The sequence below is a fragment of the Podarcis raffonei genome, chromosome 14, assembly GCF_027172205.1.
Source record: "Podarcis raffonei isolate rPodRaf1 chromosome 14, rPodRaf1.pri, whole genome shotgun sequence".
Lineage (NCBI taxonomy): Eukaryota > Metazoa > Chordata > Lepidosauria > Squamata > Lacertidae > Podarcis > Podarcis raffonei.
Window position 1 is genome coordinate 13,616,005 of NC_070615.1, and position 24,696 is coordinate 13,640,700.

The 24,696-nt window shown below is 39.7% G+C and overlaps 1 protein-coding gene across 2 annotated transcripts in view; it reads right to left on the reverse strand.

The window, feature by feature from the left end:
• CEP152 (centrosomal protein 152) overlaps positions 1-24,696 on the reverse strand; it is a 39,484-nt gene that overhangs the window by 5,449 nt on the left and 9,339 nt on the right. For both annotated transcript variants that reach the window (XM_053364619.1, XM_053364618.1), the window contains exons 7-22: positions 24,197-24,337; positions 23,388-23,527; positions 22,536-22,736; positions 20,312-20,459; positions 18,633-18,724; positions 16,978-17,129; positions 15,412-15,610; positions 13,515-13,622; positions 12,251-12,381; positions 11,533-11,661; positions 11,270-11,405; positions 9,535-9,726; positions 8,543-8,806; positions 7,841-7,972; positions 6,298-6,951; positions 1,284-1,431 (exon numbers count right to left, since the gene is read on the reverse strand). In XM_053364619.1, coding sequence (XP_053220594.1) covers positions 1,284-1,431; positions 6,298-6,951; positions 7,841-7,972; positions 8,543-8,806; positions 9,535-9,726; positions 11,270-11,405; positions 11,533-11,661; positions 12,251-12,381; positions 13,515-13,622; positions 15,412-15,610; positions 16,978-17,129; positions 18,633-18,724; positions 20,312-20,459; positions 22,536-22,736; positions 23,388-23,527; positions 24,197-24,337 — 2,967 coding nt within the window. The remainder of the gene's footprint in view (positions 1-1,283; positions 1,432-6,297; positions 6,952-7,840; positions 7,973-8,542; positions 8,807-9,534; positions 9,727-11,269; positions 11,406-11,532; positions 11,662-12,250; positions 12,382-13,514; positions 13,623-15,411; positions 15,611-16,977; positions 17,130-18,632; positions 18,725-20,311; positions 20,460-22,535; positions 22,737-23,387; positions 23,528-24,196; positions 24,338-24,696) is intronic.

Here is a 24,696-nt window from a genome sequence, read left to right on the forward strand (position 1 = left end):
ATTTATGTTTGGATACAATTAGGTGCCATTTTGAATCAAGATAGCTGATAAACCTTTCAAAATAGTAGTGATTTTAACCACTGATTTCAAAGCTGCACTGATTCCACCCCCACGCTTTAGAATTCTGAAGCAATACCACATAAGAGGCTGCTAGTTCTTTTAAAATAAGGCTGTTTAGCAGAATTGTTGCAAATTAATCCGCAGGTGGTATATAACTAAAATGGTGATCGATAAAACAAATTTCAAAACATTCATGCATACAAACTTTGGAAATGTTGGAGGAAATTATCATACACAGTAGGAATATGAAGCGTTAAAGTTTTTGAAAATAATTAAGGATCAAATAGCAGGGGTTTGCTTTTTTAAAAGAGTATGAAAGTTTACTAAATGCTATGTTAGGGGGAAAACCACATTCGTGGATTTTGGCTCTCTTTTTGCTGATCCTTGATTCCTATTTTGTAAATAAGAAGGATCAAGAATTCCCTTTCAGAAAAAAAATAAAATAGATCAGAAATTTCTTCTAAAAAGCGGCCTCCACTGATGCATCAATGTCTAGTATGGTGAACATGGTACGCAATTTCCACATGACAGCTTTGAAGAAAGCAAAAGATGTAGCTGTTGCTCTACAAGAGAGTGTTCTCATGCTGTGTGGTTTAGGTAAGTGTCATAGGCCACAGAAATGCAGGCTTTAAACAATTTGGCTTTGGAAGTGCTAGAATCCCCCTGAAATCTGGGATGAAAAGAGACAAACAATGAGTCAGGCTATCTAAATGTCTTTGTCCGCTTGTTGTAGATTTTGAGAGCCTATCAACTTCTGTCAAATCCTCTCAGAGGGTGAGAGGGTTTGAGGGAGAAGAATCATGGTTCCTTTGAAACATGGAATAATCTTTGGTTTGAAAGCCCGGTCTGTGCATGGAATACTCCCGTCTCTGGAAATCAGAGGATTTGCGTGATGCCATCAGATAAGGAAATAAGAGCAGGAATAGACAACCTTCAGCCCTCCAGATGTTTTTGACTACTATTCCCATCATCCCTGATCACTGATCCTGTTAGCTAGGGATCATGGGAATTGTAGGCCAAAACATCTGGAGGGCCGAAGGTTGCCTATGCCTGAAATAGAGGGAAGGGCAACAGCAGGTGGCTGTCAGGATTACAGTATTACAGTATTTGTACAATGCTGTTTATATCCAGTTATATCCAGTTGCTACTATAAAAATGTTATTTTACAAAGAAACAAACCAATATCAAGATTAAAGCAAGGCAGAAGGAAATAATATCAATACCCATTTCAGATTCCTGCAAAGGTGTCTGCTTCCTTAACATCCTTTGTAGTTCTACTTGCTGTCCAACGCTGTACATGGAAGGTCTTGCTTTGTCTCCTGTCTCTCCTTCACTGCTGTCTTTGAAATTATAGTCCAGAACCTCATGTTTCTGAAAAGATATCACAAATTCAAGTTCCAAATGAGAGCCACTAATAACAATTTCTATTTAGGTGTACAAAGTATTTTGCAATTCTCTATCTTCACAAGCCTGTAAAAGACTAGGGTAAAGTTAGTCGTCAAGACCACCTAACATGCTCCATGGCTATGCAGGAATGTGGACCTAGCTTTCTAAGGGCTAGACCATGAAGTATCTATTGCACCACACTGTTTAAAAGAAGCATATTAAATGGTATATTTATATTCATTCAAAGATTGGGCAATATTCTTAGACTCAGCTTAAATGCTCCTCTTCAGCTTTAAAAATATTTCTAGCAAGAAAAGAAACCCTTTGTGGAGTTTTTATATCTGTCTTTATATATAGACAGATTTATATTCATGTACCGTATTTTTCGCTCTATAAGACGCACCAGACCACAAGACGCACCTAGTTTTGGAGGAGGAAAACAAGAAAAAAAATATTCTGAATCTCAGAAGCCAGAACAGCAAGAGGGATCGCTGCGCAGTGAAAGCAGCAATCCCTCTTGCTGTTCTGGCTTCTGTGATAGCTGCGCAGCCTGCATTCGCCCCATAAGACGTACACACATTTCCCCTTACTTTTTAGGAGGGAAAAAGTGAGTCTTATAGAGAGAGAAAAAACAGTATATGCAAGGAAATAAAACTTGTTTGCAAGGCTTCATGACAACAAATGAAAGAAAACAGTCCAAATATTGTCTCACTACTGCAGAACAGAGCAGGCTCTTCATATAGACATAGTTCAACAATTTTTAATTTCCACAGCATTTTGAAGAATCCCTCACCTTGCAGAGAGGAGAAAGACTAACAGCTAAATACAAAGTCATGGCTGTCACAGGAGTCGGAATAATGAAGAGGGGAGTGTGATTAAGGGTGACCCACTCTTGAATCTTCTCTGTAATGATGCACTGAAAAAGGCCCCCACATTCCTCATCTCTGTAAAAAATCCTGGTGCTCCATTCTCCCCCCACCCCCTTTTCTTTTAAAGCTGATATTCTGTTCTTCTTGGTTTTGCCAAATACTATCTGATCATCATTGATCAGGGAACAGGTGGAATGAGGTTTTACAGTGAGGGACTATAGTAAAGTATAATCCACACCCCCACAACAGAATATATCATTAACTGCCACCACTGCGTTTTTTCCCCAAACTAAAAAGAGCAGCACAGGTTAAACTTGAGATTACATTCATATGTAACAGCATCGGTGGACTCATCCTAGCAACAACAAAAGAGGTTTGGAATGCAATGACAGTGCGCGGAATTCAGTGACATCAGGCAAATCAATGTAACTCTACAGAATGGCTCAATCAAGCTTTTAATTTCTGTCTTTCCACTGGTGTTTATATTATTCAATATTCAACCACTCTTAAACTGTGTTAAACTTTTGTTTCTCTGGGGCATGATGGGAAATAGGATGAAAAGTGTATATATGTATAAAATCTATTTAAAGTTCTTGTTGTGAGTTCAATGGTAGATGTAGTACTCACTTTATATTTTCTTTAGATGGAAAGAGAACAATAATAATCCCTTTTTTGTTATATCTTTCTGTATCATGGTGCTTTTCAAAACAGGGTATAAGACCTTATTAGGTAGACCACTCAATGTGGGCCAGCAAACACGTAACTTTTAAGGTCAGTTTCAGTGTGGCTACAATGTCCAAAAGCTCCAAAAACTCCACCCCAAAGTACCATAGTTTTTGCTCTATAAGACCCGCTTTTTCCCTCCTAAAAAGTAAGGGGAAATGTGTGTGCGTCTTATGGAGCAAATGCAGGCTGCGCAGCTATCCTAGAAAGCCAGAAGAGCAAGAGGGATTGCTGCCTTCACTCCCTCTTGCTGTTCTGGCTTCTGAGATTCAGAATATTTTTTTTTCTTGTTTTCCTCCTCCAAAAACTTGGTGCGTCTTGTTGTCTGGTGCATCTTATAGAGCAAAAAATACGGTAGCTCCTTCAGCTTCCTTATTGAGAACACTTCTGCAGTACAGTGGTACCTCGGGTTACATACGCTTCAGGTTACAGACTCTGCTAAGCCAGAAATATTACCTCAGGTTAAGAACTTTGATTCAGGATGAGAACCGAAATCATGCAGCGGCGGTGCAGCGGCAGCAGGAGGCCATTGGCTAAAGTGGTGCTTCAGGTTAAGAACAGTTTCAGGTTAAGAACGGACCTCCAGAATGAATTAAGTTCTTAACCCGAGGTACCACTGTACTCCGAAAACTTTGCTACAGCCTTCACATAGCTTTGCTGTGAAAGAGAGACAATCTCTTCTGGGAGCAGCTGGGAGCCAGTTATAGGAAGACTGAAGAACTTGGCTATAACTTTCCTGATGGATAAAAAGGTAAAGGTAAAGGTACCCCTGCCCGTACGGGCCAGTCTTGACAGACTCTGGGGTTGTGCGCCCATCTCACTCAAGAGGCCGGGGGCCAGCGCTGTCCGGAGACAATTCCGGGTCACGTGGCCAGCGTGACAAGCTGCATCTGGTGAGCCAGAGCCGCACACGGAAACGCCGTTTACCTTCCCACCAGTAAGCGGTCCCTATTTATCTACTTGCCCTGGGGGTGCTTTCGAACTGCTAGGTTGGCAGGCGCTGGGACCGAGCAACGGGAGCGCACCCCGCTGCGGGGATTCGAAGTGCCGACCTTTCGATCGGCAAGCCCTAGGCGCTGAGGCTTTAACCCACAGCGCCACCCCTGCATCCCTTTCCTGATGGATAAATACAATCTATTCAGGGAGCAGCCAAGAGAGCAAATGATGGAAAGCAGGCCAGAGTGGCAACTTAAAACAACCACCATCACCACCTATTTGACGTAAACACGAATTCAATAATGAATAATGGGGAGAATTGTATAAGGAATTTATGGTGCAGTTGCTCTTTTCATTAAATGAGGGGTGTTTAATGAATTTAACAATGAGTAAGAGGAGGAAAGGGGGTGGGGATGCTCATTAAATTCACTTATCCAATTCACTAAGGAATAAGACAGCAATTTATACTTGTGGAGTGGTTATAAGGGCTTGCCACAAGCAGCATGCATAATTAAAAATACAAAAAGCAATTAAATCTAATGCGTGCAATGGAAAAATTATTCGAAAGTGCTTCCTCAATAAAGATCAACAAATTGGTAATAACTGAATAAAACTGTTATTCAAATGGGGTGAGTAATTAATGTGAGAGTCCCCTTTGTAGTGCCTATGGGGACCGCAGTACCCCAAGACACCACAAACCCTGTGGTGCCCCCCCCAGGGTACCTGTCCTTCCAATTTTTGCAGAACTGATGGGAGCTGGGGAGGAATTGCCATTTTTCCTTGCCTTTTTTGTCTGTGCTTTCTTTGTCTGAAGTGTGTGTTGTTTTTCCTCCTAGTGAAATGGTTGTTTTGTGGTGTCAGGACCACCTGAATTAGTTCATCAATGAGCTCACCAATTAAGGACAGGAAAGTGAGAGTAGCCAACTGTATGTCTGTATCGGGGGGGGGGTGTGGTGTGGTGTACCTTGCATCTAGATGTGTGCTGGAGAAGTGCTCTGCTGTACGTGTGGCAAGTGTTTATGAATGCACACCAATGACATACAGTGAGAGTGACATGTGTCCACACTAGCATGCAGCTCTCAAAAGGTGGCCAAGCCTCAATGGGACCCATGGGCATTTCCAAAAGCTGGGGTTGTCAAGGGGGGAAACGGGTTTAGTCTCGACACCAAATGGTACTCCTGAAGGAATCCTTTACTTTGTCTTTAATGGAGCAAATCGCAACCATTCACTTGCTCTGAGAACCAAACTTGCCACCCACAATTGAGCATTTTGTGCCCCACTTCAGGGTTCCATGGGGTGGGTGTGTGGTGGTTAGGATACAAATGTGTCTGAGTGAAAAGATGTACCTCAAGCCCCTAGGAGTCTCTACAGGCTCACCCCTCCATACATACATATACCCCACTCACCATAAAATCAGGCGTTTTACAAGTGTTGATATAAATGGTGACGGGTGAAATATCTAATTTGTAAAGCCCAGTTAAATCTGATGTCTTCCTGTTTTTCAAGGAAGGTTCAGAAACATGCCATATTCTGAACATACCTGTCCTTGTAGTTTATTGTGGGTTGAAGATCTTGTATCATTATATAATGCACTGAGAGAGAAATACTTGTGACAAATTTTAGGGAGAGATGTGAAGAGGTTTGACCATGAGTCAATAATTCATCCACTAGATGGACAAAATAAATATACAACTGTGAAGACAGTAATGAGAGGGGGGGTTTTTAGGAGAGAATTCTGTATCCTGCCTGGGAAATTCAAAATTTTAAGTATGTTTTTGGATTTTATTCATTTAAGTTTTACTTTTTCCAGATTTGCACAGATTCATTTTCTTTAAACCCATTTTTTATAAAATGCAGTATTAAAATGGAATGTTTTTAACAAGAGAAACATTTCCCCCCTTTTTAAAGGGGCAAGCAGTAAACTACGAGAAATTCAGCACTTTAAACTTGCTTATGTTAAAGTTTATCCAAGTCTGAATTAAACTTCTATTGCTTATCTTGTGTTACTTTCATTCTGTGAAACCTGTTTTGTAATAGTGTGATGACTAAATACAAATAAACAAATTGAGTCAAGTCTGGCAAGGCTATACTTGCACAAATCTATTTTATCCTCCCCCTTTATGTGTATAGTTAACAAATTCTATATTATCTACAACATTTCCACATCAATTGGTCCTCATCCTTCCCCACCCCCAACTCTGAAAAAAATACATGGCTCCCTATTTTGCTTAAACTTGTCCATAATCAGAGTGTGAAAGCCAAAATGTAGCTTGTTTTTAAATGAAACCCCACATGTTTTCATTTAAAGTTGCATAAATGTTACCTCATTCCATTCTTGCTTGGCTTTTTCCAGAACGGCGCTGACAGTGGCTCTGTATGCTTTTTGCAGACAAAATGTCAGTTTCTCTTTGAACTGGGAATTGATCTGAATGGTAGGAGAAGCAGTCCACTTAAGTTGCTGAGCACGTTCTTCGCTTGAACATTTGACCAAGTTCTTGTGCATGTCATCTAAGAGGAGTTCCACCTGAACCAGAATCCTTTCTTCATACTGGCGAATCTCATTTTGGAATCTCTTGGCTTCTCCGGCTGCCCATTCTTGTTGCTTTCTGCCCAGACACATATTCAGTTCTGCCTCTTTTTGATCTAGAAGTTCTTTCTTCTGCTTTGCAAAGTCTTCTTTTGCTTTGGCAAGCACCTCATTGATTTTATTCCTATGGTCGTATAAAAAAGAGTGGTAATCTTTTTCATTTTGGTCTTGAATCCTCAGAATCTCCTCTTGCTTTTCCTTGTTCCACTGAGTCCGAGATTTTGCCACTTCTGCTTTAATGATGGCAGGGATTTCTTCTCTTTTGAGTTCTAGTTCCCTTTTAAGGGAAAATACCTTATCTTCAAGTTCTTTGGTCCTTACTCTAGCTATATCAGTGTTCTCATGTTCCTTCTTCCACTTTTCTTCAGCAGCTGAAAGAGCCAGTGACACCTAAAGAATGCAACACATGATGGCCCGTCAGTGATATCCTGACAAATTTATCTGAGAGTTCTAAAGGTTACAGGTGGCTTGGTGCAGACAGAACCCTGCCTTGTGTCCTAATGATGGCTAGGAACTCAGGAGTGCACACAAGCTTGCATGCTCCTCTCTTTTCTCCGCCCTCATTCAGTTCTGGTAACTATTGTTAGCATTACGATTATATTTGCACAGGCATGCTCCCAAACCATAGTTAAGTGTCAAAACAAAGTCATGGTTAGAGGTAGAACTATGCTTAGTGTTTTAATATAGGTGTAGGCACAATGCAAGCCCATCTCTGATATCGAGGGAGCAGCAGATTGAATGGTCCTCTAGATCACATAGACATCATTAGGAGATTGGACAGCTTTACCTGTGCACCAGTCAAAATTAACCTATTTGAGAATACTAGCACTTGTACCAAGGCGAATGCCACTCTTATTGTCAGTGGCACTCAAGCTTGAATTCAGTATAATTAAATAATGTAAGCAGAACTTGTACTGGATTTTTTTAAAAAAAACTAGATGATTTGGAAAAGAAAAAAATAATAATTTGGAAAATTTCATTAGCTGTACTAACAAATTTATCATATCTCTCTTTTTGAAAGCAGAATGGAACATTGGTCACTTACCATGAATGGACCTCCAAGGTTGGCATAGGGATATATCTATGTGATTGGTTGTGTCTCATGATTCACCTATGGCATGGACATATGCTAAGCTAAAAGCAGAAAGTTTTGGTGCCCAAAGGCCACCAAACGTACATTTCTGATCAAGTGGGCTCAAATCTGCAACTTTTCCAGTTTGAACCTACTGTGAAAAATAAACCAAGTTTTGCCCATCACAAGCAAGTCATTCTCCACTACCTGTTTTGCTGTGCTGATTTCACATTCCTTCTCCCATTTTTCCTTGGCTACCTTCAGGTGAGCTTTGTATTCCTCAAGCTCAGTCAGTTCTTGCAGCCACCTGACACGAGCTTTGGTCAGAGCCAGTTCCACCTACAAATGGGTAAGTGGAGCTTCAGTCCATGTTCAACTAATCACAGAATGAAGAGAAAGGACTTCAGCTACAAATCTGTCTGTGCAGGTGCTTAAACTCACTGAAATCAATGAGATATAAAGTAGCCCAACTGTGCCCAGGATTAAAGCAACAGATATTGACCCTTTCCCCATGTAAGATGTGGTTGGTTTCAATACAAGCCAACTTCAAAATCAGGAGAGAGAACCAGAAAATGGGAGAATGCAAGCCTGAGGCTTCACACAGATTCAATCTAGATCAATCTGATTGTTTAGTGTTATGGTCTAATTTGCACATTAAAAGCTAGACAACCAGCTATCATATAAAGGTTTTGAACTCTGAGGTAATGAAAGTGTATACAGTCAGATTCATCTTAAGAACATGCTTAAAAATACATGATTTAGAACTGCTTATTAATCAGTGCCTAGTATACACTGATTCAACTCTAGCGTGGCAATATTAAGAAAATGTGTATTATGATAACTATAATTTTTCTTGCACATGCTTTGGCCATATTTGGGGCAAAGCAGTATGTTGTGTTTGCTTGTTACCTGACTAGCAATGCTCTCATGATGCCTTGCTTCACAATCTCTCAGGGCCTTTTCCTTTTCTTGCAGTGCCTCCTGAATTAGTAGTGTCTGTTTTTCAACTGCTTCGGCAATCATTTGGTCCAGTGATTCATCTGTGATGGTTAACAACTCTGTTTGGCCGCAATAATCATTGAGTTCCACTGCAGGCCTCTTTGCTTCTTCTAAAGCTTGATCGAGTCTATGTTGCCACTCTTTTTCAACTTCCTGAATAGCTCTGTCTTTGATCTACATGGAACAAATGACGTGGATTTTTTTAGAGCACACTAAGAAACATCTAAATCAACTATCAAACATAAAAGCTAAATTTCATACTGTCAATCTCCAAAAGAATCAAAGTGAAATCAAGGCTTAGGTTTTTCTTTCTTTCATTAGAAGCAGAAAGAAGAGCACCTCGCCTTCAAAAAAATTCACTTGCCACGTGTGAAATGATTAAGCCAATGTTTTCTGAGAGCAAATGTAACAGCAGAACAGTGTGTAAGATCCTTGATCACTTAAGAAAAAATAAGCTGGAAATGAACGCAGAAATGAATACGTACTAGAAAAGGATGTTGCCACCAACTACAACAAAGAAACAAATCTATTTTAGCACTATCCTTTTAAATGCAAGGAACAAATGGCAAGCTTCTGCAAAAGCCAAAGAATTATTCAGTGTCTGCATAAATAGCATCCCAGAAGCAGTTCACTGTATACAGTGGTACCTCTGGATGCGAACGGGATTCGTTCCGGAGACCTGTTCGCATCCTGAAGCGAATGTAAAACGTGACTGCATGTGCGCGCGTTTCGCCGCTTCCGCGCATGATGTCATTTTGAGCGTCTGCGCATGCACGAGCGGCGAAACCCGGAAGTAATGCGCTCCGTTACTTCCAGGTCGCTGCAGAGCGCAACCTGAAAATATTCATCCCAAAGCTACTTCAACCGGAGGTATGACTGTATTAGTAGAAACCCCAGCACACCTCTTTCTGTTCTTTCTCCCAGAGGGTCTTGATTATCATCACTTCATTTTCAATGTGCTGCTTCACATCAGATTCTTTTTCTTTCAGCCATTGGCTCTTGGCTGTTACAATGGAATTCCTGTGTTCTTCCTCTAGTTCAGCCCTCAGCCTGCTCAAAGAGTCTTCTTTTTCCTTCAATAACTGTTTCTTGAGCTAGGAAAAATTTAACAAGATTAGTAAATAACTAAAAATAAATAAATAAAAATTAAAAAATGATTTCAATCAAGTCTTACTGACTAGTGATTTAAATCAAGTCTTACTGACTAGTGATTTAAATCGTGATTTAAATCGATTTGATCTAAATCAAATCCACCCTGCCTGCCTGCCCTTAACTTGTTAACCCTGCCTTTAGTTTTCTCTGTTGTTGAAACACCACTGTCAAAGTTTCTAAGCACCTTGGAGCTGTCTGAAGTGTGTACACACTTTTATTATTCTGCAAAGAAATGGTCATTGATAGTGCTTTGGAATCAAATACTACCATAAAGAAAGATCACAAATCAAAATGCCTTTATAGACAACTTCCGTATGAAAGTAGGATGAAGGCCAAAAAAAAATTCCATTCACTGTTATTCAGTACAACAAAATCCATCTTTCATATTTACATTTCTGATGGAGAAGAGCATCTTCAGATACAAAATACAAAAGCTATGGAACCAGAGTTTCTGCCAGAGTCAGAAATCAGGAACTGAACACGATTGATATACAACGATTAAATGTGAGTAAGGGGCTATATATGATTTCACAATCCGAAACATATAAAATTTGTATTGGAAAAGAGAAATAAAACTATTTAACTTAGGGTTTCCATTTGGTCCACAAATGAGCCTTTAGTCGTCATTATATATTTTAAGGATTGGATCCTGCAAGCACCCAATACATTAACTTGGTAATATGTTCACACAATCATTATATGTATGCAAAACTCTAACATCTTTAAAACTGGAAAGCACTTAAGGTGAGTGAAATATAAAGGTAAAGGTACCCCTGCCCGTACGGGCCAGTCTTGACAGACTCTGGGGTTGTGCGCCCATCTCACTCAAGAGGCCAGGGGCCAGCGCTGTCCGGAGACACTTCCGGGTCACGTGGGCAGCATGACAAAGCTGTATCTGGCGAGCCAGCGCAGCACACGGAAACGCCGTTTACCTTCCCGCCAGTAAGCGGTCCCTATTTATCTACTTGCACCTGGGGGTGCTTTCGAACTGCTAGGTTGGCAGGCGCTGGGACCGAGCAATGGGAGCGCACCCCACCGCGGGGATTCGAACTGCCGACCTTTCGATCGGCAAGCCCTAGGCGCTGAGGCTTTTACCCACAGCGCCACCCGCGTCCGAGTGAAATATAGCTCACCTCAATAAGTGCTTTCTAACTTTAATTAATATGCTACCATATTTAGACAGATGCAGATATAATGTCACAGTAAATGCCAACAAGAGAAGGATAGGGGTGATTCATGCTTGAGGAGGAAGGGACAGGTGGGAAAGAGTACACATTCCTATGTGGCCTATCTTCCATAGTTTAATTATGCTTAAGGAGCAGCCAGTGTTATGTCTGTTCTGCATCAATTCAGGCATTCCCAAACATTTTACTTAACACAAATTGCTGAGAGAATTTGCCTTTGTTCGGGAACCAAATCTGGTATAGTTGCTATGCAATCACCATCTCTGGAGTATTTTTTTCTTAGGATTATTTCGGCTTCTACCTTCTCTTCCTTCAGTTGCTGCTTTTGTTCAAATTCTGCCTTCAGAGTGGCCTCCTGCTCATCTCTCTCTCTGCAGACAGTGACATAACATTCCTTCACTGAGAGCATCTCTTTGTTCAACTCATCAATGACAGTCCTGGAAACACATACAAGTTGCATTTTAAAAGATAAAAAAAATCCCAGTTCTTTTCTAATAAAACAGTGAGCCTGAAAGTGAAACAGTTTCGGGCAGTCTAACTTAGCAGGGCAAAACCAAATCTCACTTTAACTGTGTAATCTTCATTTCATAATCATAGGTGAGTTTTTCTTTCTCTGCAGCATGCCTTTCTTCAAGCTCTTCACAAAGCTTTTTCTTCATGTTTTCATAATGTTGCTGATAGGTTCTTTCACATCTGGGGATAGGAGACAGGAAGAGGAAAAAGCCTAAGAAATGATTTTGTACACACGTACAAAGAGCAAAACAAACAAAGCCTGCAACCCATCAAGCATATGCATGCATGCATACACACACACACACACACAGAGAGAGAGAGAGAGAGAGAGAGAGAGAGAGAGAGCGCGCGCGCAATTTCTGGGGTGGTTAAAGCTCAGGGGGTAAGAATTAACTCTCCTCTCCTCAACTGTGTCTGATGTCACGATCAGGCTTCAAGGAAGGCTTCCATTGGCTACAGTAGTAGGTTCCTTTCAAGCTTAATTACATGTCACAATTAGACTTGAAAAAGCATTCTCTTAGCTCTAACAGAAAGTTATTTTCAAGGCTGCTTGTTTGGAGAAAGGAGTGATCTTCCTGGTGGTTGCAGCTGGAGATGGAAAGCTAATCCTCACCTCCTTGGCTACTACTAGTACGGACAAGTCCTAATAAATACAGAATCCGAGCCAACCTGTTTTCTACTTCTTTATCTCCTAAACAGAGAAAATCAAAAAGTAACATTTATAGGCACATAAAGGACATTATGTTAGCTCCCCACTCCCCCACATTACCTGTCAAGAGCTTCTTGCTTATCCCGATCAGACTCCTGAATCATCTGTCTCATTTGACTACATAGCTCCTGATTTGCATTTTTCAGTTTTTCTTGGTTTTCTATTAATTCCCGAATACGTGCATTAAGGCTCTGTCCAAACAAAAAATAAGAAAGGAATAATGATAAAAGGTCAATTTAAATTTGAATAATGCTCACATCTTATTAACATGTCCTGCCTTTACAGAGAAACATTTTATGGGTAACACTGCCGAAAGTGGCATCCCTGTGTAAAGTTCTTTTCTCTCCCAAAACAGGTATGAACATGTGTGTTCTAACACTGTGTGCATCTTTCCTTTTGCCAGTGGCAGCCAATGATGTGGGGTAGAAAACATATACTGCAGTGACATCACAAAGTAATGTAACAATGGGTGTCAATCTGAACTCTGACTATGGTTTATTTCTGTAGATCATAGTATCCGTGCAGTTGGCATAAATTTATATAAAAAGGGGTCTCCTCAATGAATAGTTCTTATCTTAAATGTAACCTGGAAGGCATCAATAAATATTCTGACCTCATAGTAAGATCAGCAGACTAATCCTGTGTTACCAGCATACATTATCACTTCCTGTGCGAAAGTTTTCTACAGACAATAGTCTTCTTCCAATGATAAAGCCATGATTCAGGAAACATACAGATAACCAGCTAGTCATTTCTCATGAGGACTGTGTCCTTTCAACTACAAAATGGGCAAGGAACTTGTAGGATGGGACAATGGCACAAAGGAATAAAGCTGTTGCAGCACTCACATGTTGAAAAAGACCTCTTCCTTCTCCATGAGGATACATGGGCTCAAAATAGTACTTAAAACCTCAGATTTTCAAGCTGAGCAGCTCAAAGCTCCAACAGGAGTTCTTTGCTCCTCAATGATGTCATGGACCAAAGAATGGGTGAAAGATGCTGTTGCCTTGCTGGTACAGGTTATTGACGGGGAGAGCATAACTCTCAAACAAAATGCAAGGACCCCTAACTTAGGTTCTGCTTCCTTCAGGATAGGTATATCCTCCCCTCCCTCATTTTACTTTAGTGTGGGTACTGTAGCAAATTACCATGCTCACTTTTGTCTAGACTTTTTATAAGGATCCCTTTACTCTCAATATCAAGATATATATGCAACAGTATGTGTTCCCACTCTCAGGTCTCCAACATATGTAAGCCATTTTCTGAGTGATCCCATTGCATCCTATCCTTAGATGGAAAGAAAACTGACATGGTGAAAACCCACCTCAGTTTCTTGTTTCAAATCCTGATTTCCCTTTTTGAGCTTCAGCATTTCTTCAGAGACATTAGACTGTACGGGATCAAGTAGATTCTCTATATTTCTTCCTCTGGGCTAATAAAGGAGGGGAAAATGAGTCCAGACATATACACATACATATACAGCAAAATAGCTCTGTGCTGCCCCAATCAGAGGTAAGACTGCCCTTTCCTAGATGACACAACAGTTTAAAGTACCAATACCAGAAAGAAAAAAGGGAGGGAGGGACTAGGGACTGCTAAATTGTCAGGTAATGAAAAACTTTGTGAGAGATGCCAAAGATAAACTTTTCATACAGCCATTTGTGAAGCCACTCAGTACATGTCATCTGGACGAAAGCTAACACTGGAACATTTGAAATGAATCAGACATGAAGCCCAACACTTTCCAAAAGTGAAAAAGTAAAAATGTAACCCCAACATGCAACACTTACCTCTCACAAGGTGAATTTGTCAATTATGCATACCAGGGTTGCTAACCTGTGGACCCCCAGATTTTGTTGGGTTACAACTCCCAGCATCCCCGGTCGTGCTGGCCAGGGCTGATGGAAACTAGTCCAACAACATCTGGATCGCCATGCTAACCATCCCTGATGCAAGTTGTTGGCAAAAAAAGAAAAAGAAAATACAAAGCACAGAGAGTACCAAAACACAGCTCACTTGGAACTAGATCCAGATAGGATTGTGTGTTATATACGTGCCTCTTTTTGCTGGCTGGTGCACAATAGGTTTATGCTAAGTGGAACAAAGCCATGATTGCAGAGCACAGCACAAAGCCGTCAAATTATGTCCTAACACAGTTATCCAAAAACCTGATGTAAGTGTCTGTGTTTTATTTGGTATGGCAGGTAATGCAACATGGATGCTATAGCAAGTAGGGCACACTTGTGGAGTTTTAAATATTAGGGCCAGCTGGGCAATTTTGGCAGAAGAATAACTATTGTCAGTGTTTCCCACATGACTTTCCAGGTCCAAGAACTGTCCAAGCAGCACAAGAAGCAACTAAATGATTCACATAACTGTACTTCCAAGTAAATATGTTTCAGCATCAAGGCAAAGGTTTCAACATATCCAGCACAGCCCATCAGCCAGCACTATCATATTCTAGCCATTTTATCCTAGGCCAGTAAACCAAGTTATAGAACTTAAAATTACAGTACTCCATCTTATTCTTAAGCAACTCTCTCATGTAAGCAAAAACATCTCATACACTTGTTCAGCACGAAGAGTGTGCTTTAAGCTAAGCACAGGAAATTAAAATAACAAAAGGGTCAGTGCATATAGCTGTAATAAAACTTGGCTCCTACCAAAAGGGCAGACATCAGTTTCTTATGAAGAAAATCACCTGTTTTATTCTTTGTGTAATATTATCTAGGACAGAGCTTTCCAAACTTTTCATGCTGTTGACACTTTTAAGACATGCATCATTTCACAACACAGTAATTCAGTTTTACTAGCAAACTGGGGGTTAAACTAACCCCTTTCAAGGCCCAGGGAGCAATTCATGCGACACACCTACACACTGCAGCCAACACACTAATGTGTCACGACACAGTTTGGAAAGCTCTGACCTAGGGCATTGCCTCCAACTACAATAGCAGCCATCTTCAAACAGGTAATAATAGAGAGAAGAATATGGGCATGGTGGAAATGCTGAAAGAAAGGATGTATGAGAAAAGGCTCAGTCCTGGCTGAAGACAGGAAAAGGAGGAACCTGGGGTCATAGGAATTACCCAGAAGTTTATCACATGTTTCTTGACTTCCTGGGCAATTGGTAGTTATAGGATGTTTCGTTACTCCAATTGAAAAGAGAAAACTTAAAAGTATATCAATATTTCAAAACGCACCCCACAATTAAAACAAACCTCATGCACATTTGTTTTCACTAGTTGCGCCTTCAGGTCTTCAACTGTTCTCTGGTAATCATCAAGGTCACTCTGTAACCGAGAAATGCGGTTCCTCTTTGTTTTGTTACTATTCAGTAAACGTTCTAGTTCAATCTTCAGCTGTAAGATGATCTCATCTTTAGAAAATTCTTTAGCTGCTTCTTTAGTCAGTGCAGCGCTGTTGAACATTACCAAAGGGGGGGGGGATAGTTGCATTAGTAGCCTATAATTATTGGGAGACTTTGAGATTCTGAGCCACTTGGAATTATTTTATGTACTAAGGCTGCATCCTAAAGTTCCATTTCAGTGAGACTTGCTCCCAAATAAACAAGTAGGATGAGGCAAACAGTTTTATCTGTATGTATCCTTTGCCTTTCAGGTTTGCTTTGAAGCGGCAATAGAAGTTGACCTGGTATCTGGTTCTTGGACTGTGTATTCTATTCATTGCAGAGAGCTCTAGCCTTGCAATTCTAGGATGCTATAACTGGCAACAGAGTAGTTTAAAATGGACTCACTATCAAAGAGTTTAAGGCACCTGCTTACTGAAACGACAAATGAAGAGCTCACAAATTCACTTTTGCATGTAGATATTATAGGATATGCGGATTACCCTTCCAGTTGGCTTTTGTCATTGGGGCCTTATTTCAACTTTCCCCATAACTGATTATAGCAGTGCTAGCCATTCAGTTTTTTACCTAAGGAGAGTAATAACCATCCAGTTTATTTTAGTTATTTATTGCATTTATATACCACCTTTTATCTTCCAGGGATCACAGGGTGGGGTACATAGTTCTCCTCCTAAATGGAGTACCATTTAGAGATTATCATGTAGCTATCTGGCATCTTGTTTTGCTATAGTGCTATTATTTTATTGAACATTTTCATTGTTTTACTGTTATTTTTATTTTATCGTGGCTTATAAATTGCAAAATAAACAAGACCAAATAAACTTGCCCTAAATTTTTGGTTCTACCCAATAAACATGCCCTAAATTTTTGGTTCTACCACCACAAATATAGCTCAAGCTGTACACCTTCAGCTTGCATATTTTTATGCTGGCTTAAAAACAAAGACTTAACACCACACTACATTGCAGCCTTAAATTTACTAATGAAGGTTTACACTGTATCTTTACATCAATCTTAAACACAACTATTACAAGTCCATTCTTTTCTTATGAAAACCACTGCTACTTTGGTAATAATCTACAGAAGAAAAACGAATAGAAAGAAAGCAGTAACAGTTGTATTTTACCTAAAAGTACAATTTAAATATGTAACGAAAACATGTATCACACAGGTACATTAATAAGAGGAATAATTTTAGGGGTCCAGGAAATGGGAAGGCAACAACTAATTCTTCAGAATTACTAAAGCTAAGTAGATATGGACTTGAACAGTCCCTTGGATAGCAGACTACTGCAAGCCCCATGTGAAAGTGAGATTTAAAATTTTAAAATTTAAAACATAATAGGGAAATATGATATTATTTGGACAATATTTCATTATTAGTCATTTTCAGATTAGAAAGCTGTTCACCCAGTACCTGTTAAGTCCAGTTTTCTTTTTAATACCCAAATCTACATAAGACTCAGTCATGTCTACATTCAATTCTCCACCTGGGTCACTGAGAAACACACCATGTTTCGCAGCAGATTCATATAAAACCAATTCTTCTTTAAGTTCCTTTAACTCTTCCTAAAACACAGGGGTGAGGGGTGGAAGATAAACAAATCCAGAATAGGTTAGGAATATAGGCCTGCTAACATTTAACCAATTATTATGACCAATTAATGTGAGTCCAAAAGATGTGCAATTGCGCACAGCACCAAACCCAGAAATAACAAAAAATGTCATGAAACACGTCACTAAAAGGGTGGAGCGGGAGTGAGACTCGCTTATACACACTACAATGCGCACAGGGGCCAGGAACAGAAGCCCCTGGCAAAATGGTTGTTGACTGTAGTCATAGCTGAGTGTGCAGTTAAGCATCTGCTTAATTTCTTAAAATACCTATATGTGACAATGATGATCTGTGGGCCAAATAAAGTGAAACTGGTAAGATATATATATTATTGTCATACCCTTCCCCTATGTTGGGCACCATGTAGTATCTGATCAAAGGAATTTATCAATGAAACAGCTTCAGGGACTGACAGACATTCATTGGGCCACTTTACTCTGGAAGTGTCTGAGTGCTGTCTATTACAACCGACTGATTACTGGAAGAATCCAGATATGACACTCAATGACACTGTCTCCAAGAATTCAGGGCAAATGCCTGGTGGAAAGACTCCTTTGATTCCTGGATTTCAAGAAGATGGGTTGAATGCAAGAGGTGACCCTATAGTACGCACAGATATCTTTGATGGGTAATAAAACTTCATTCATTCATATTCTTAATGGCAGCACACTTCTCACTACAGATGTGTCATTAAGTGCCATTTTTCCGCTAGGAAATAAATATAAAGGAAATTTTAAAGTAAGCTAAAGCTCCAGTTCAACAATGAATGCACGGGGGGGGGGGCTTTTGTCATGTCTGCTTACATCATCCTCCACCAATAAAATGAAACAATCTTATGGTGTGATGAAAGAACACATGGGATAAGGATTACCCTGTATTTTGCACACTGGGCGGGGGGGGGGGGAATCCCACGCATATTTACTCCGTTGTAATCCTCAATGGGTTCAACAGCAAGCTCCATAGTAAATGAATTTAGGACTGCTGAAATTAGTGACAGTAAAAATAAACCGTTCAGTCTAGTCTCCAACATCACAATGATCTCGGTATACACCAACATACTATTCTTTAGAATGTTTATAAACCATTAAAAAATATCAGGGCAGCAAACTGCAACATATGGGCATACAAGCATAGAATGCAGCATAAAAAGCTTGGGAAATCAGTGAAGGTAACAAAAGCATTTCAAGGCTACTGGCAGGTGCACTACCATGGAGAGAATGTTCCACAAACAAGGCACCATAAGAGAGAAGGCTCTTTCCCCTGTTGTCACATATCCAGTAAAGATAGTTTTGAGAAGAGCCTCCCCTGGACACCTGAAGACATAGCTAGGCTGGTATAGGGTAAAGTGTTTTTTTCAGGTATTTGGACCCCATGCTGCTTAGAGCTTAGTAGGTAAGCACCTTGAAATAGTGCCCAGGCCAAAATCGTAAAGTATTTAAACAGGATAATAAACCAACCTGCAGAGCCTTATTCATTTCATTGCTTATCAACTGGACAGACTGGGCTTGCTGAAGCTGCATACGTAACTGATTTGTCTCCTTCACCAAACCTGAAAAGAAAGAGCTGGAATTAATATATCGTGAGTATACAGTAAGAACGGCGGGGGGGGGAGGGGTTTGTCAAGTGACCTTGACTAAGGTCTATTTTGGCATTAAGAAGAATATACATTAATAACTCAAATTAGAAACAATAATCAGGTAGCAGCATTTTTAAATGTACCCTTTTAAAGATGCACTGAAACGCTGGATTTTTCTACTACAGAGAGGATGTGGACATTATGGCCCTATGTGAATAGAAGTTACTCAAGTTCTCGGTGTGGTTTTGTAAAAAAAAATATCTTTTCCAGCCTTTGAGACTGTGGCAGCTTTATTTCCTTTGAGTTTTTCCTTGCACTTTAAAATAAAAGTAATGATGAGTACATAAGACATGTCCAATGTTTGCTTTTCTTTAGCTTGCCCGAAGCTGAAGGAAACTGTGAAACTCTGCCAAAAAAAACAGGATGAACAAGGCTGGCTTGGTAAAATAGTTAAGTTTTTGGGGTTTTTTTTAAAGGAACAAGATGTCTAAATGTATACAGTGGTATCTTTAATGTCACTTACAGAGGCATTTCACAGTATTTCTTCAGCCAGCAGGAATATTTTTCAGTGTAGAGTTGGCAGGGCTTATGTCACTTAAGTATCACCTGCCACACTCATCATCATTTATTTACCTTGTTACGCAAGGTTCGCTTAAAAGGAAGTTTTATTCTGCTGAAACTTTCCATCTTTCTCCTTGCAAGAGGCCTCTCACCACCTAGGTATCCGATCTAGTCTTTTTTAGGATGGCACCCTAATCAAATAAAGTGCCGTATGAGCTCCGTCATAATGTATGAGCAATCCAGGATTACTTACGTATTATGAGGGGCTTTCTTAATTCCTACCTCTCAAATAACTCTTTTTACCACTGATTTGTTGGCCAAGGAATACCTGTACATTTGCCATGGAATCCTAGGTGTTTTTCAGAGGATTCTAGGGCGCAGCATGTATGGTGTTTGTAGGATTCGCTAGGTAAGCTTGTTGGGCCAACTTTTCACCCTACACCAGGGGTTGTCAACCTGGTCCCTACCACCCACTAGTGGGTGTTTCAGGATTCTAGGTGGGTGGCAGGGGGTTCTACAGCACAAGCTGAATCCTCCTTCCATCAAGCACTGGTGGGCGGTAAGGAAATTTTACCATCAAGAAAGATGCATTAGTGGGCGGTAGGTATAAAAAGGTTGACTACCCCTGCCCTACACAAACCAAGAATGCATTCCTAGAATGTGCCCATTAATCACCTGCAGCTGTGACTCAATAGCTTTCTGCGATGTCAAATACACAAGTTACCAGAGCTCTGTTATAGTTGCTGTTTCCATTGAGAAAACCTGGAGTTCCTCAGAAACAAATTGAAAAACCAATAACTATCATGCTCAGCCGATACTTAAGAATAGCATTAAGCTATTGTCCTGAAGGAACTGACAAATGGTTTCTTCATCTGCACCTAGCTTTACTCTAAAGGTTACTGTTTTGAGACTATTGTGATTTTTCAGGCAAATACCTATTCAAAACTTGAGCAGATCTTCATTCATGTTTGCCGCCAAAACAATGCAAATATGACAAACCTGTCTGCAGCAGATTTGCACACTGGTTTTGGCTTTCTTCTAGACTTCTTGAGAGCCGACTGATAATTTCATTTTTTTCCATTTTGCTTTCCTCAAGAGTTCTTTCAAGTTGTTTCACATGTTCCTTTAGATGGCAGCAAAGTTCTGACTGATAAAAGAATTGTATAAAAAGTTTCCAATCAATACCTATACAAAAAAATATGCCACTTTCCCCCTCCAAAATGGAGTCAAATAAGCTTACATTAAAACACAATTACCAAACTAAAAGCAGCATCACAGAACAAGAATATAAGAGGCAAAACAGCTATGCAATAGAATCAAAAGCTTATTTAAAGAGAAATGTCTTTGAACACAAATAGCAAGCAACACAGACACACACCAGAATGGGTGTCCATATAGGCTACATTGTTCCCAATCAAGTTTAATATTAAAATCATCCATACTTCACAACTGGGTTTGGGTGTGGGTGGGTGTGTGGAACACAGAAACATAAAACTATTTACATATTCTCAATTAAATAACACAACAATTGAAAAAATGTATAGACATTTTGTTTTTTTCATTCCATTGTAAGCCATTTAATTCATCTTCTGGATCTCAGATTTATACCAGCAGTGGAAAAGTTTAAATAGTTCCAAACTATAGTTCTTCATAATTTATTTTAAGGGGAACCAAGTTCTCTCAAGCTGGTTTTTGCTCTCACTTTTTCTTTAAACAGTACATCACAGTAAGCGTAGACATCATGACCAGTTACCTTTTTTTTTTTTTAATTAATCCACTCTCCTTCAGTTGAGATTCCTTAAGTATGTCATTTGGCTGCTAATAACATTTTTGCTTCAATTAGCAATTCACCACCAAACTACCATGTTCTGATTGTTATTATTATTTTAAGATGTAAATTCTTTTTTGGGTAACAGACACAATGGTATATTATATCCAATCATATTTTACATATTTTCCAGAATATCTTTTGCATAGGATTATACATCATATGCTCCTGCCAACCTAGCAGTTCAAAAGCACGTCAAAGTGCAAGTAGATAAATAGGTACCGCTCCGGCGGGAAGGTAAACGACGTTTCCGTGCGCTGCTCTGGTTCGCCAGAAGCGGCTTAGTCATGCTGGCCACATGACCCGGAAGCTGAATGCCGGCTCCCTCAGCCAATAAAGCGAGATGAGCGTCGCAACCCCAGAGTCGGTCACGACTGGACCTAATGGTCAGGGTTCCCTTTACCTTTACCTATACATCATATAATCTGCTTCGCTAGTGATATATTTTTTTTAAGGGAGGAGGAAGGAAAAGAAAAATTGAAACAAGGCTTTAGGATGGTTCAGGTATCACAAACTTAGTCCAATAAACTGGTTTCTTAAATGAGCTGTTGCAAGGACAGCTTGCTCCTGGCTTGATATATGAAGCTACTCTTAAGAGTTATTGCTATTGCCTCTTGAACTTTTTGTGGGATGAATCAACTTTCTTTTTAGCCACATCCTTCAAAATGGTGCCTCCAGCACTCAGCCAGGAGGGTGGCTTTTTTCCTCATGTGGGTGTAGAAAGAGGCAGGAACAGAAAAAAATTTAAAGGAATGCCTAAAGCTTTTTTTTTAAGTTTAGACCACCCCCTTCTCAGATTTCATATCTTTTGTTATGTCAGTCGGTAAAGTCTCTTTAAGGTTTTAAATCGCTTCTTTAGTAAATAAAAATGAAGGTGGGGAAGTATGAACCAGTCCCAAAGATGGATGCTTTTGATAATTTGACATTTATCAACGTTAAGAACAATGTCCTTCAGGGGCCTCTGGTGGTGACCCTGGGAAACTGCAGCCCAATTTAAAAAGAAAAAAGGCTGTGCTTCTAATTGCAGTGGGGCAGGAAAGAAAGCTGGAGTATAAACAATTTGAAGTCAAGTGATCCCCAATTTTTTAAGAATGATTTGCTGAATTAGATCTTCAGCATTACAGAATCTTGTCAAAGCAGGTCCATGACTGGAAGTCAAAGGAGTGAGGATAGTTACCACCATCTGTTTCAATTTCTAAAATAAAGGAGAAAGCCACTGAAGACAACTGAGCTCTGTGGTTTTGTAGTTCCCATGCATTCTGTATGCTTCCCTTCCAAGTGTATTTTCAAATGGAGAGTTGGTATTTAGAATCTTTGTCAGATGGGAAAAGCAGAACATCGCAACTTTTCATGCCCACTGTGTGATATTTTCAATATTGTAAACCTCAATCTGACCTGCTCCTGGAATGCTATATTCCTAGCATCCAGTTTCTGCTGCAAAGACAAGGCTTGTTCTTCATGTTTCTGTTTGAGTGCTGTAACAATCGCCTCATGCTGCTCTCTTGCACGCTGGAGGGTGTCAGAGCGTCGAAGTTCCAAGAGCTGCTGCTGCATGGTTTCCATTGCAACTTCTGCAACTTTAGACTGTTTGATCAGCTACAAAAACAAACAAAAATCAAACAGGAACATGTGTTAGTTCAAAATGATTCTCTAGCCACCTTAAAAAAAATAAAATTATTGACATAAACTCTCTGGTTACAAAGTATTCAACTTCTTAAATAGAATGCCATATTATGTTACGAAGCAAGTATTGTGCAACTATATTCGGCTAAGAATATCCATAATAATCAAGTTTTTAAAAATGCTAATACATAATAAAAGGCCAGTTTTGCTTGAAAATTTGGACTGTTTGCATACTTCTTTCCCAAAGCAATTTAGCATGTAGTTTTGTTCAAGACCATGATGTCACACACTTTTCTTAGTCACTGATTAATTTCTGGATGATTACTGTTTCTCCAAGATTTATCTGAGATGCTATCAACAATGAGATACAAGAACCCTTTGATTGTTCTTTGTATGCTGCTTAATATGATCTAACAACATTATAATTGGATTTAGTTGCAGACTGTATCCTACAATTCCCCTTTTAGTATCTCTGATATCTTTCCAAACAATCCTAATCCAGTTGAGTCCTACTATATATGAGTGACGGCTCTTTTCTTTATGACATCACCAACAAAATTCTGAAATGTTGCAGTACTTTGGCAAATCTTTTAATAACTATGAGAATTGTAATAGTTACCGTACCTGCTCCTCGTTGGCAGCTAGCGTCTGAATTTGTGTTTCTAAAGCTTTTATTTGGCCTTCAAGCTGAATTTCCCTTTCTTTGGCATTTTGATGGAGTTTTTGACTTTCCTGGAGACTGAGACACATGCCATCTTTTTCATCTTTTTTAAAAAAGAAAGAAAAATATTTAAAACTGCTAGATTAAGTTTGAGAGGGTGGGGGAAAGGACTACAATGTCTACCTGACAAAATGGCCCATGGGTGGTGGGGAGACCAAACGATCTTGCCCACTGGTTGAATCCTGTTCCCTCCCCCTGAAATAGTCAGTCCCTGCTCACACGCAATTGTAAACATTAATACAAATGCAGTGATCAGCATGGAAAGAATGAACACACAATTTGTCTCTAATGAAGTAATTTAATTTTAGGGTCCAGATTGGTGTAGTTTAATGAACACACAAATTACAGTTCGGACAATAAATGATAGCAAAATAACAGTGTGCTGCCTTGTTTATTATTTGTAATAGGCACTTCAATACTAACTCTTGCATATCTGGTCCCCTTTTGGCATTTTATCTTTGTTATTTCCCAAATTTCTAACACATCTCTGCCAAGAATGCAATTGATCTCGGTCAATAATCTCAAGTGGGAGTGAATTGGGGAAAAGAGCCTCAAATTCCAAATCAGGATTCCTTCTGGATCTAATCTGGCCTAAGGGCAGGGGGCTCCCCACCACTGCCAGAGAAGAAAATATTTTATTTCTAAGGGAGCTAGAATCCTCACAAACCAAACCAAAACTCTGCAGGTTCCTCCCCAAGGCAAAGAGATTTACCTTTTACAACTGCAAGCTGATGAGACAGATACCTAATCTGCTGGGCTCTTTCTTCCAGCTGCTTATTAAGTTCTTCCAGTTTTCTTCCTTTTGCTTTATTAAGAACCTGAAGTTGCAGAATCTGCATGTTGTCTGGAGAATCTGTCAATTCAGATACAACTTCCAAACATCAGATATTAAAATATGTATGCTTTCCTCAACTAATAGAAATATGGCCATATTTTTTTTAATGGGGGATAATTATATCTTGATAAAAATATCAGAAGTTTTGCCAAATGCATCTTTGCTTCTCCTTTTGATCCCCACCCCCCACCCCGATTAGATGGCAGAGCCAACTATGAAGCTTATATGCAGGGATCCGAATATTTAAACTCCAAAAACCCCACAAATGAAGTCTTTGCTGTCCCACAGCTGCTGGACAAGCAACTTTACCTACAACATTCTGGCATTTAAGTGGTATATTAATTACTAAAATAAATTGAGGGAACTCAACCCACCAG